Here is a 14,314-nt window from a genome sequence, read left to right on the forward strand (position 1 = left end):
AATTAACTATATGAAACCATAACTATAAGATGAGATGAAAGTCAGAGATAGAAACAATCATCACAAGTGAAACCTTAACTACAAGATGAAATAAAGGGGGGGGGGGGGGTGTCATACACTTATGACCACAGACACTTCTCATCACTAACACTGATTAAGAATTAAATAAATCAACCCAAAGATTTGGGAGGAAATGTCCTTTTGTATTATTAGTAGTCAATTATCCTCTAATCTCTTCCTTTTGTATTATTAGTGTTATTCTTTCATCATGTTAATTCATATAACTTCTTTGATCTTGATAATGCGTTGTTGATAGTATTGATTATTCTGTTAAATGGTTTCCACTTGTTACCTATATATTGTACCACATTTATTGTTGATTATCATTATTTGCTTGAAAACGATATCTGTATGTGTATCGAAACGTAGCATGTTAATAAATTCAGAAGTAGTATATCCATATAAGTGTGTTTTATTTTTAATATAAACATTATCCTGGTACACTACTCACTTTAGGGTGAATTGTAAGGTTCAAACTACTATTAATATTGTATTTCGTTTCGTTTCTTTTTGTTATATTCTGCGTTTTCTACTGTAAATCAGTATCGACGGCGACCACTGGACAGAATTGATCACGTGATTAGAGCAGATCAATCCATTGTGCAAAGAGGTGAATATTTTGACCTATATTTATTCTTGTCTGCTAGCTTTTGGTGACGTCTAGCAGCCATTTGTCTGATGTCTGCCAGTTATAGCTTGGGATAAGAAGCTGACGCCGTTAAAAACAGTGTTAGCCTAAACATCAGAATATCGCGCCAAAAGCAAACCAGTTAAAAATATAATTTGCGGGTCACGGAAAGATAACTCTGTTTGGAAACATGGTTTGGTGTAGAGGAGTAACCGAAGTTGGCCGAGTGAAATCTGCAGCCGGTTGCCGAGTGAAAAATAGAATGTAACTCATTGAAGATCCAGTATTGTGCCAAAAGTGTCTGGATGCTATGGACGACACATGGAACCAGTTTTCAGTCTATTATTTATAGATGATTAATGGTCATAGCTTATTAAGTACAACATGATCGTTTATTTAGTGACTATAATTGTGTGAAACTGATTTGAGGCTAAGCATATATATAAATATTGTGGCGAAATTGTCGAGATATATGGAGATATTTATTTATGGTGGGTCACCCTAATAAGAGGTTATATGTATTTTGTATTAGAGGTTTCTTGTCTTTTGCAATAGACGTATGAGGTATTTTGTATTAGAGGTTTCTTGTATTTTGTTTTTTGCATTAGACGTTTTAGGTCTTTGGTATGGCATTATGTTACATGTGTGTTTTGAATTAGACATTTCTACATGGCATTAGGTTTTTGCCGCTTTCCCCCGCCATAGCCCTACAATAATGTGAACTTTTGCATGGACAAGGAGATAAAATAATATTCTTGTGTACTATATATAGAGGATATTTGTCGTTTTAGAGTAAATAACATATTTTATTTCATCGAGAAGCAAGAAAACTTATATTTTCACAAAACGACAAATGTTCTATTTATTTTATGATTTTACAATCATTTTAGGTAAAAACAACTAGCCAGTGGAATAACACTTTTATTTCACTGATAAAACGCGGTATTCCACTACTGATCATAAAATAAAAGTACATATTAAACATTGGTATCAGGCGTATTCATTACCAGGCTAATTCATTACCGGTAAAATCGGCGTATTCATGACCAGTATATTATAGGGTTGATTGGTCGGTGTATAAAGGTGCTAATTAGTAATCATCAGTGTGGATAGAAGCCTATACGATAATTATTAATTAATGATTGGTGTTTGATGTATTAAAATTGTTTTTTTTTATTATTGAGTTGTTTAAATTATTTAATCTTAAGCTTGAGATTGTAAATCCCAGCTTTGTTATTTTGTATTTTAAACTTCAAACCAATTCCGATGCAAGCTTGGAATTTGTATATATTTCGAATAAAATATGAAACTTTCACCATTTGATATCGATATCTCAGATACATATCAAGTTAACTATAGCCTAATTCCAATGGATCCTTGTATCGCTTGCCGTTCCACCGTGCGTCAGGGGGGTTGGATGGCTGAATGGTTAGCGTGCGCGCGCTGTATCATAAAGTCTGTCATTGGGTCGACTGGCGTGGTTTCGAATCCCCGGTTGTACGTGACAAGGAGTAGGGTCGCCTGTCCAACCTCGTGGGTTTTCTCTACGGGTCCTCCGGTTTCCTCCCACTGCTAAAGACCCCTACGCGCAAGCGAATTATTGAAATAAAATTAAACCGTATGTTAGTCCCGAAATGACCTAGTTTGTGTCGAGTGGACGTTAAACCCCATTTCTCTTTCTCTCTCTCTCTCCACCGTGCGTCCCAGACAAGAAGGTCTTCAGTGTGAAGAGTGTAATCTATAGCAGCATAGAAAATGTACAGGTATGTATTTATAATTTCACAGATTTTGCTTGCTTTCATTAGTATTGAAATAAATCATAAGTATTGAAATAATTATACAAGTTTTGCTAGCTATACTTACTCGAACTTATATTCATAAAATATTGAACCCATTCACTAAATTTTAAATAATTTTGTTCTCTTTAGATATATCTCAGGCAGCATATAGAAGAGCGGTGAAAGGGTTAGAAGAGATTAAATGGACATGTACTCCTTGTATAAAGCCGTACGTAAAATAAGTAACTTTTAAAAAATCAACAGAACCGAAACATCAATTTCTATAAGCAACGAAACATCTTTCATATTCTTACCGTATTTAATATTCTTACCACCGTATTTGATGTTTTAATTTAGTCAACTTCAATATTCTTATGTGTAGGGCCTAACATCTTAAGTTATACACAATACACAGTTCAAAGATGAATACGAAACTATGGCTATTATTAATCGCATCAACTGAATACGATGTTTTATATGTAAATATAGTCTTCGAATATGAAATATTTCAACTGTTGTTTGTTTTATGACTATCTAAATAATATAATAAATACCTTGTTAATCCTTCTATTGTCTTGTCTTAATTGATTACTGTCTGTTCCGGGGGATCACGGTGGCTAAGTGGGTAAGGCGCTGGCTCGCTAGCCTGGAGGTCGGGTGTTCGATCCCTGCATTGGCCGAGAAAGTTCATCCTGATTTTCCGGCGTGGTTCTCCCTTGTCAGTGATGCAGGACGGAGGGGCTGACAAGGACAGCTGTCTAGTCGTTCGGATGGGACGAAAAACCGAGGTCCCGTGTACACATTGGCGTGCACGTTAAAGATCCCTTGACAGTTGGAATTCGATATAAGAGTAGGCCGTAGTGCCGCTGTCCGGGCAAAATTTCCCTCATAGCACACTGTATGGCGTATGCCCGTCTTCATTAGCCCAGTTCGGAGCAAAACAGTAGGACGTTAAACCCCATTTCATTTCATTTCATTTCATTTACTGTCTGTTCCAGGCGACACTACGACTCGAAAATTGCTTACTATTTCTTCAATTTTTAATTAAAATGGTTAAAACTTAACGACCTACCTGGAATTGTCACCCCGTTACTTTCTTCGTCGAGCCTTAACGCCTATAAGTTCGATAAAATCCTTTATTCTCTTGTAAATTTCACATTTTTCGACAATAATCAATTTCTCAAAACATAAACATTATCACTGCGCTTGCGTAAGTTGGGTCACTCGTATATCATGTAGGGGTATAAGGTATTCCACAATCGGGTGCATTCGGTTAATAATGCTTAGCCTGGGAGGATTCGCAGGTTTGTTTTGCGGCAGTGCGAATGTATGTGTGTGCGAGTGTATGTGTGTGCGTGTGATTGTGTGCGTATGTGTGTGTGTTTAGGTTTATCGGTATTTAATATTCCTTAGAGATATTCATAGTTCTGCATGTCTCCTAAAATATTCCTCACAGAACACTTATTTTCAGCATTAGATGGCATGGTAACCTTTCTGATAAAGTGTAAATATTGTAAATATCAGGAGTTGACCTTGTGTGGCTACTACCCCGTTGCGTTTTCTATCATATTATCGATTGGTTAGGGGCATTTCACAAAATAAAAAAAAACTAAATCAAACAAGAAATAGAGTAGGCTATCTATAAAAATATCTTAGGAGCGCCCCCTTTTCAATTCGATTAAAACTTTTAAAAAAGAAAAAAAAACAAAACAAGAAAATAGTATTAAAAGTCGTACAAAGCCAAATAAAAGCGACAGTTATATATCTATTATCCCAAAGCTAGATACTTCTAAATTTCCATGACGTGTCACAACAATATTAGGTCACACTTTGTATGTAGTTTATATCAATTTCAGAAAGCCACCAATTTAATATCTAAGGCAGTGGAGCAAACAAGTGTGGTCCGAAACCAAATAGCAAATTCATATATAACCTCCCGTAAATAGCTCATTAAAGCAAGTTATATTCTACTGGGTCGAAACAACTATTTAAACATGCAAGTAGGACGAAACGACCCAAAGTCAAATCCACACCCCTGTCTTCAATATATGCCGCGACGTAAATAAACAACGATTTTTCAAGACAGAAATGTTATATAGCTTGATCTGAAATTAGTTAACGTGCGGTAGAAAGTAAAGGGATGACAATTCCAGGTAGGTCGTTAAGTTTTAACAATTTTAATTAAAAATTGAAGAAATAGCAAGCAATTTTCGAGTCGTAGTGTCGCCTGGAACAGACAGTAATTAACACCCATAGACATTGGCACTGATGATTACTAATTAGCACCTAATATACTGGTCATGAATACGCCGATTTTACCGGTAATGAATTAGCCTGGTAATGAATACGCTAGGATTCTTAAACATTTATTTTGTCTGCGATATCACCTCGGTGGAAGCAGACGTAAAATACAACTAACACACACACATTTATTTTCATTTTTAATTAACAAACATATGAATAAAAATGATATAAAATATTTGGCTAAAACTTTCTGAATTGGCTAATAAAATTTTGATTTGGCTAAAAATTTGGCTAAAGGTTTTAAGAGTCTAGGGCGGTCACTGGAAACAGCAAGGGGAGAGTCATTTGAACAAGCCATGTTTTCAAAATCTGACAATATTCATTACGACACATATCAATTTAATTTCATTCATTAACTTACTATTCTTTGTTTTTCAGTGTATCATTACCACCTCATCATATCCATATTCAAAATTATCTGTGTACGGTAGGCCTATACATGTAGACTATAGGACTAGTCTGACTCTCTTTTTTATGGATGTTTTGCCATTAATATTTTACCAGTCTTAGTTTGGAATCAACGTCTACCAGAAAAGATCTCAAAATGGCCTGCAGTCAACCAAAAATGATTTATAATAGACAGCTAGCAAGATTGCTTACTTTTTTCATACTACCTGACAAACTGTTTAAATCCACTAATCCCTCATCATTTCTAGAATTGTCTAAACAGGGTTTATATTGTGAATCAGACAATGAAACTGAAGTATCATTGAGATGTATGTTTTGCAATGGCCATTCAAAATTAAAGACAGGAAATTTTGAGTTTGGTCATTTAAGTTGTCATGATGACAAGAAATACAAGGACGATGTACCGGTTGAGTTCACACCATTGCAACAAGAACAGGCATTTACAGAATTGAGTAGACATCGTAATACATTGTCTCCTTTACACTTCAAAAATTTCTTAGATGAATTTCATAGTAGAGATTATGAGAATGATCCGTCTCAAATAGTGTTGGCACTTCAAAAGTCACTGTTTAATTCTCCAGATAATGTTGGATTATATTCCAACATTAGTGATGAAGATGGATATTTAAGGGACATTGATCATCCAGAAACACTTGCCACCGGTATAAATATTGATCAAGACAGAACTAGAGATGATAATAGTTCAGAGAGTACCAATATACCAACCGATCATCATTTAGTTAGAGAAAATGATACAAACGAGACATCCCTAGAATTGGTGATCACATCAAATGTATCTGCAGTTCCAATATCAGCACAGGACATACATGTAAGGTTATCTCAACAACAACCTACATTGCAACAGAGGCTGTCAACTTTCCAAGACCTACATGTACGATGGCCCAATCCAGAAAATATGGCTTATTCCGGTTTCTCCTGTATTGGGCGAGGTAATTTGGAATTTCAACAGAGTTTTTTATTAATACATTTAAGAATTTCTTTATTGTCTTTTAGTGCGATAACGAGCCTTTGAACTTTTAAGTAATTTTTTCTCCGCATATTTAATTTCACTGATTACATGGACATTTTGTTCCCGCGACATTTCAGACTTTCAACCTTTCGCACTCAAAAAATATGGCCTCTGCGTTTGGGAATAAGTTGAAAGGAAAGGTTGAACACAACCATAAAATCAATTTATAATAAGCCAATTATATACGCCAATTTTTATACACCCACATTTTCATCCAGACGTATTATGCCATCGCCCCTGTCCGGACGTCCGCCCACAATTTGTTTGTGGACACTCTACAGGTCACAATTTTTATACGATTTTTAGGTCTATCTCCCAAAGATCTCGGTTCCTTTCAATATTGGAATGGTCGGACCATTGCTTCATGGATTATGGCCCCTGATTGTACGAAAAATCTTGTTTTTAGCTTGTGGACACAATTTACACTCGATGTTGATGAAACTTGAAATCATGTTTATAACTCATAGATCTTGGTTCCTTTCGATATTCGTGCATATCGGCTCGTAACTTCCTGAATTATGGCCCCTGATGTTTTTAGCTTGTGGACCCTCTATACATGTAGGTCACAATTATTATCCGATTTGAAATAAATTTTTTTTTAAATATATCATTGTTACACCGTAATGTTGGTTGAGTAGGAACTTCATGAAAATTGGTCCAAAACTGCCAGAAAAAATGTCCGTCCCTCGTACGCAAATAGTGTAAACGTCGGGTATAGGTTGTGGACCCTCTAGAGGTCACAATTTTGATGAAACTTGAAATAAATGTTTATGACCCAAAGATCTTGGTTCCTGTCGATGTTCGAGCATATCGGATCGTAACTTTCTGAATTATGGCCATTGATTGTACAAAAAATCACGTTTTGGCCCAACCTGCCAGAAAAAATGGCCGTCCCTCGTACGCAAATAGTGTAAACATCTGGTATATGAAGGTTGTGGACACTCTAGAGGTCACAATTTTGTTGAAACTTGAAATACATGTTTATGACCCAAAGATCTTGGTTCCTTTTGATATTCGCGCACATCGGATCGTAACTTCCTGAATTATGGCCATTGATTGTACAAAAAATCACGCTTTTAGCTTGTGGTCCCTTTAGAGGTCACAATTTTTATCCGATTTGATAATCGTGCATATCTCTTGATAATCACGCATATCTGAACGTAACTTCCTGGATTATGTTATGGCCCCTGATTGTCTGAAAAATTGCATTTTTAGAGGTCCTAAATTTTTTTTCCAATTTTAAAAACCGTTTAAATATATCACCATTACACCATAATAAAGGTTGATTTTGAATTTCGTGAAAATCGAAATGAAACTGTCCATAAAAGTATGTAATACGAATGCTGTGGACCCTCTAAAGGTCACAATTTTTAACTGATTTTGATGAAACTTAAAACATTTCTTTATATCCCAAAGATGTCAGTCCTTTTTATACGCCCACATTGAAATGTGGTCGTATATTGTCATCGCCCCCCCGTCCGTTGCTCCGGCGTCCACAAGCTCTGGAGGCCAAAGTTAATATCTGATTGACCTTAAATTTATACAGTGTTTAAGGTCATGAGACGAAGGAGCCTATTGATTTTCAGCGATTTCCGATAATTACTGCTAGAGTTATGGCCCTTGATCACTTAAAAAAATCTTGTGGACGCTCTGGAAGCGAAAGTTAATATCCGATTGACCTTAAATTTATACACAGTGTTTAAGGTCTTGAGGCGAAGAAGCCTATTGATTTTCAACGATTTCCGATAATTATTGCCAGAGTTATGGCCCTTGATCACTTCAAAAAATCTAGTGGACGCTCTAGAAGCCAAAGTTAATATCCGATTGACCTTAAATTTATACACAGTGTTTAAGGTCATGAGACGAAGAAGCCTATTGATTTTCAGCGATTTCCGATAATTACTGCCAGAGTTATGGCCCTTGATCACTTTGAAAAATCTTGTGGATGCTCTAGAGGCCAAAGTTAATATCCGATCGACTTTAAATTTATACAGTGTTTAAGGTCATGAGACGAAGAATCCTATTGATTTTCAACGATTTCTGATAATTACTGCCAGAGTAATGGCCCTTGATCACTTCAAAAAATCTTGTGGATGCTCTGGAGGCTAAAGTTAATATCCAATTGACTTTAAATTTATACACAGTGTTTGGGGTTATGAGACGAAGAATCCTATTGATTTTCAGCGATTTCTGATAATTACTGTCAGAGTTATGGCCCTTGATCACTTCAAAAAATCTTGTGTACGCTCTAGTTAATATTCGATTGACATTAAATTTATACACAGTGTTTAAGTTCATGAGTCGAAGAAGCCTATTGGTTTTCAGCGATTTCCGATAATTACTGCCAAAGTTATGGCCCTTGATTTTCAATGATTTCCAGTCTAAAGGCTAAAGTTATCATTAGATTGACTTCAGATTGATACACAGAGTTAAAGATCTTGAGATGAACAAGTATATTGATTTTCATGATATTAAAAGTTTTGTATACAAAATGTTAGCATGGGGCAGAACTTTATAAAAACCAAACAAATTCTAATGGTTTTCTGATAATTAATTCATGAGTTATTGCTCTTAATCAGATTTTAGTGTATTATAAATGTTTCATTACCGAAAAAAGTAAGAATATGAGACAACTCTTCTTGACTGCCCGGACGATTTAGCTGCTGTGGGCGTATGTTTCGTTGCCTGGCAACCTATCTTTGATATAGTGAGTTGGATGGTCGAATGGTTAGCATGCGCGCGCTGTATCTTGAGGTCTGTCATTGAGTCAACTGGCATGGTTTTGAATCCCTGGTTGTACGTGACAAGGAGTAGAGTCGCCTGTCCAACCTTGTGGGTTTTCTCCAACTGCTAGTGCTAAAGACCCCTACGTGGCACGTGCAAGCGAATTATTGAAATAAAATTGAACCATGTGTTAGTCACGAAATGACCTAGTTTGTGTTGACTGGAAGTTAAACACCGTTTCTCTCTCTCTCCTTTTTGATATTTGCACATGTCAGTCCATAACTTTCTGGTTTATTGCCCCTGATTGTACAAAAGATCGCTTTTGTTTTTAGCTTGTTCTCTATCCATCTCTTGCGAAATGTGGTTTAAAAATAACATGCAATAAAATTTACTGTTTGTCATCATGTACAGCACCTGGATCATACACTGTAGAGAGTCTCTACGAGAAACTTCTTAAGGAACAGCAATATTTCCAGTGTTGAATGTTTATGAAAATTAATGTATTTTATTGTTGTCGCCCCAGTCTGTCTGTCTAGATGGCCGTCCACAATTTGTTTGTGGACACTCTACAGACTAGAAAGATCTTGGTTTCTTTCGATATTGGCATGTATTGGATCGAAACTTCATGGATTATGGCCCCTGATTGTATGAAAAATTACGTTTTTAGCTTGTGGACACAAACTAGGACATTTCGGGACTAACATATGGTTCAATTTTATTTCAATAATTCGCTTGTGTGTAGGGGTCTTAGGCTGTAGGAGGAAACTGGAGGACCCAAAGAAAACCCACGAAGATGGACAGGCGACCCTACTCCTTGTCACGTACAACCCAGGAATCAAAACCACGCCAGTTGACTCAGTGACAGACCTTATGATACAGCATACACGATAACCATTCGGCCATCCAACCCACTCTAGAGGTCACAATTTTTATCTGATTTAGATGAAACTTGAAATATCTCGGTATCTTTCTATATTCGCTCATATCAGACCGCATCTTCCTGGATTATGACCCCTGATTGTGTTTAAAATGTCGCCAAATCGAGTTTGAAAAATCGTCAGGTAAATCCGAACCGTCGTCAAACTGAGTCTGAAAAGTTATTTGTGTTGAGTCTGAAAGGTCGCGGGACCGAAATGTTGTGCTACCTCCAAAATGACAGTGGTGTGAAACATGATTAAAGCCTTGACATGCAAGAATACAGGTGGAATATAGAAAGAGTTTAATATCGTACACAGTTTTACATTGATATATGGCCCTTCATCACTTTTAAATAATCTTGTGTATGCTCTAGTGAACAAAGTTAATATCCGATTGATTTTAAATTTATATTTTAGCTTGTGGACACTCTACAAGTCACAATTTTCATCTGTTTTTGATCTGGGTTTCTTTCGATATTCGCGCATATTTACCGTAACTTCCTTGATTATGGCCCCTAACTAAGTGTACGAAAAATCATGTTTATAGCTTGTGGACACTCTCTAGAGGTAACAATTTTTTTTGAAAATCAGACCGAAACTTTCTATCAATGTACATGTAGCAAATAGTGTAAAAGCATGTAATTCTCTGTCCATCTATTGCAAAATCTGAGTGTATCTGGCATGGCAACTGCTACTTTAATGAGCAGAATCCTATTGGATTTCAGCCATTTCTGTAGTCTCTATCATCCAGAAAAATATTCTACGAATATTAGTCTGGACAGGTTGTCAACATTTGAGAAAAATTGGCTAGATAATCCGGTCTTTCACATTATCATAAACAATGTCTAAGGGAGGTAACTCCTCTTAAAACAAGATGTTTACGCCCATTTATTTAATTTAAGAATGTCATTTCAAAAAATCCATTTGATTGCATGCGAGTTCAATATCTAACACTCTTAATTTTTTATTGTAAAATTTCTCTCTTCATGGGCCATATCTATGGTTTAAAATTAATCCTAATTCGTCGTCACGATTCATGTTTGTTTATATTAATGCAAGAATTATAGGATTTATTGTGGGAAGGGGTGCAACTCTTACTTGACTTGGCTAAAGAGACTGGATAATCAACCACATTAAAACCAAAACTCCCGGTTACGCATGGGAATGGACTTTACATCAAATATTGACAACCTCCCAGATCCTCCGTATGTTGAAGACTAGGAGGTTCTGGGTGAGCGTGACTACCATTTCTGATATTAACTTCCAGAGTTACTGTCCTTGAATACTTTAACATCTAGTGGCAAAAGTTTTCATCCATACTTAAAATGTATTTTTATAACCCAAAGATTTCGGTCCCATTTGATATTGCCACATATCGGACCATAACTTCATGGATTATGCCCTTGATTATGCCTGTTGGATTTCAGCCATTTCTGATATTAACTTCCAGAGTTACTGCCCTTGAACACTTTGTGAACATCTAGTGACAAAAGTTAATATCCATACTATGCATTATTTAGATTAGTGATCTTAAGAAGCCTTTTGGGTTTCAACAATTCACATTTTCAAGGTTGGTGGAGTGTCAGTATGTTTTGAGTAAGACAATATATTTAATTATTGCAAAAACAGCAATCCATGGTCACATGAGACTTGAATAAAAGCTAATTCTTTGTGTTATTAAAGTCTGATTTCTGTTGTTTTTCTTTTGATATTACAGGTTCTGTTCAGTGCTTTAGTTGCCGTGGTGTGATTGATGACTGGCTTCCTGGAGACAATCCATATACAAAACATAAGGAAGAGTTTCCAAACTGTCATCACATTAATCATATATTTTATGTAACTGGCATTCCCCTTCTACGGTCTGGTTAGTCACGACAATCTCCTGTATAAACTGATCAATATGGAATGAAAGGTTATGTCTTTTCCGAAGACGATTCAGGATGCAATTTATAAATTCTATTGTGGCATTGGTAGAAATTTGTTGGACACATGTTACAATTTATAATTGGTTTCGGACATGGTTAACTTTTATGTGTGTTCATTTGGCTAAATTACTCCTTGAAGATAAACATCAAGAATATTTATGTGAGACACTTCAGAAAGTATATTTATGTGGGACACTTCAGATTGAGGTTATCTTCAGGATGGTGAAATTATTTACAAACCTGCATGTGTAATAGACATAAACATGTTTGGTGTTGATTATCCATGTGTATGTATGCAAGATGGCCTTACAGAGATTATGAATATGAGTAGTGATGAAGCTGAGATCCCCCGAGTTACTGGAGATTTGAAAGAATATGAACTAGTCAATATAATATGAAGAATGTGGGGACCCTTTGGGACTAAATCTTATAGTCGCTTCATGAGAGAAATCATAAATTTTTAATTTAGCCAAATTTCTATCAAGAAATATGCATCAAAAGTAGCAAAACCTTGTAGAGTATCAAAGATGAATGGCAAGTTGCCTACTCTCAGTACTCTGAAACTAGATATTTATGTGCTAAATTGTAAATGTCAAATTCCATCAAGGAAACTTGAAAGAAATTCTGTGGTTATGTACATTTGTAAACATAATTTATTGAGGTAATTGTTAGAATATGTTGAATTAACTGATAATAAAATACAATATACATGTACTAAACATTATTAAATCTTAGCTCAGTATTTTGCCTAAAAATGGGAAGCAATGAAAATGTTAATATTAGATACACTGACATTAATGTGAATCAAAATTGCACTCACATACATACTTATTAAAATAAATGTGGAACTTTACATCAAATCCTTGTCCAAAATGTGTGACACAATGTAATGTTAATGTGTAACAAGCCAACAGTGAGGCTAATGTCGCCCTCCGAAATCCAAAAATAAATAGACGACACATATTAATTAATTGTACTTTTATCGAGCAATCAAACTAATTATCTATAGGCCTACTTAGTCTAAGCTTAAAATGTTTATGATCAAACTTAGTCAAGGTTTTGAAGTACCTGGTAGTGAAACTATACACCAAGTTTCAGCACTCTCACTTTATTAGAACTAAAGTTACCGTGTCCCAAAGCATCAGCCAATCAAATTGCTTATCGCTCTGCTTACCCTAAGCAGACAAAGTTTCATCATTCTCACTTAATTAGAACAAAAGTTATCATGTAAGGTACTTTTATATGGAATTTATTAAATTGATATCATTAAGTACATGTAAGATGGGAGCAAATAGCTAAACAAATATATTTTTCATACTTTTGTAAACAAATCAAGTTTCTGTTATTCTCTGTTGATATTTTTGTATCCAAATTTAAATTGTTTACCCAAGGTTCTGAATGCCATTATTGTTGTTTATTTTATTACTTTTATATAAAACGCTATCCTTGCAGACTGCTGTGATATAATCTGTAACATAAGTGCGTTTATTTATAATACTATAAAAAGAAGAGATTACTTGAGTAAACTAAATTAATGAAATTTTTAACCATGCTTTGATGGGAGGTCATGTTGAATCTGTGTAAATAGTGTTGGTTTGTTATGTTTGTAATTTTATGATCTTTTCTTGAGTGTACTAGCTATGGCCTGAATACTTATTGAAAATAAACTATTATTATTATATACATAGTACATATATGGCCTGAATACTTATTGAAAATAAACTATTATTATTATATACATAAACACTACAACTATGTTAAGGAGTTGAAGGGTCAATTCTTTCATCATCAAGAAAAACCCTAATTGTATATTAAAATGTTATTATGAAATAGCTTGTTTTTCATCCTATATTGCAGTCACACTTCTTTGTCAGTCCACAAATTCCCAATGGTCAGAGTTTTGGAGAGATTTATATTTTAACTTGCAGCGGCTTACACCTTTTTGCAAAGCATTATAAGCCCAACTATTTCCTTTCTTGAGTGATTTCTTTTTATCGATCTCCTACTAGGAATGCCCGTCTACAGATAGTTAAACTATTACCAATCTCATTTATTTTTAATAAAGATAGGTTGCCAGGCAACGAAACATACGCCCACAGCAGCTATATCGTCCGGGCAGTTGTCGCATATTTTTACTTTTTTCGGTAATGAACATTAAAATGTGATTAAGAGTAACAACTCATTAAGTAATTATCAGAAAACCATTAGAATTTGTTTTGTTTTTTTAAAGTTCTGCTGCCCCATGCTAACGTTTAGTATACGAAACTTTTAACATCATGGATTTAGCTGTTCATCAAGTCATAAAAATTCATTGAAAATCAATATACTTGTTCGTCTCAAGATCTTAAACTCTTTATATCAATCTGAGGTCAATCGGATGATAACTTTAGCCTCTAGAGCGTCACAAGATTTTTCAAAATGATCAAGGGCCATAACTCTGGCAGCAATTATCCGAAATCGTTGAAAATCAATGATTCTTTATCTCATGGCCTCAAACACTGTGCATAAATTTAAAGTCAATCGGATATTAACTTTGGCCT

At 35.2% G+C, this 14,314-nt stretch overlaps 2 protein-coding genes across 5 annotated transcripts in view; one reads left to right on the forward strand and one right to left on the reverse strand.

Moving 5' to 3' along the window:
• Nucleotides 1-3,829, reverse strand: part of LOC126810913 (uncharacterized) — a 51,307-nt gene extending 47,478 nt beyond the window's left edge. Inside the window, exon 1 of one of the 2 annotated variants that reach the window (XM_050536283.2) lies at nucleotides 3,539-3,829. The gene's annotated coding sequence lies outside the window, so the exon portion shown is untranslated. Of the gene's footprint in view, nucleotides 1-511; nucleotides 564-3,538 lie in introns of those variants that run through there. The other variant, XM_050536282.2, reaches the window with a different exon arrangement.
• On the forward strand, nucleotides 534-12,641 carry LOC126810915 (uncharacterized). Of its 3 annotated transcripts, none has more exons than XM_050536289.2 (3): nucleotides 534-1,179; nucleotides 5,149-6,128; nucleotides 11,567-12,641. In XM_050536289.2, the coding sequence occupies exons 2-3, from the start codon at nucleotides 5,315-5,317 to the stop codon at nucleotides 11,716-11,718; spliced, it is 966 nt and encodes a 321-aa protein (XP_050392246.1). In that variant the 5' UTR covers nucleotides 534-1,179; nucleotides 5,149-5,314; the 3' UTR covers nucleotides 11,719-12,641. The 3 variants fall into 3 exon arrangements, with proteins under 3 accessions (XP_050392246.1, XP_050392247.1, XP_050392248.1); XM_050536290.2 differs by lacking the exon at nucleotides 534-1,179 and adding an exon at nucleotides 1,188-2,695; XM_050536291.2 differs by lacking the exon at nucleotides 534-1,179 and adding an exon at nucleotides 4,487-4,619.
• Nucleotides 12,642-14,314: the final 1,673 nt, after the last annotated feature.

The sequence above is a fragment of the Patella vulgata genome, chromosome 2 (genome assembly GCF_932274485.2).
Source record: "Patella vulgata chromosome 2, xgPatVulg1.2, whole genome shotgun sequence".
Classification (NCBI taxonomy): domain Eukaryota; kingdom Metazoa; phylum Mollusca; class Gastropoda; family Patellidae; genus Patella; species Patella vulgata.

Excerpts from the sequence above, each read along its gene's own strand:
- LOC126810915 (XM_050536289.2), top strand. The coding sequence starts at position 5,315 with ATGGCCTGCAGTCAACCAAAAATGATTTATAATAGACAGCTAGCAAGA. Across the intron at positions 6,129-11,566 it reads TTTCTCCTGTATTGGGCGAG|GTTCTGTTCAGTGCTTTAGT; the intron begins GTAATTTGGAAT and ends TTGATATTACAG.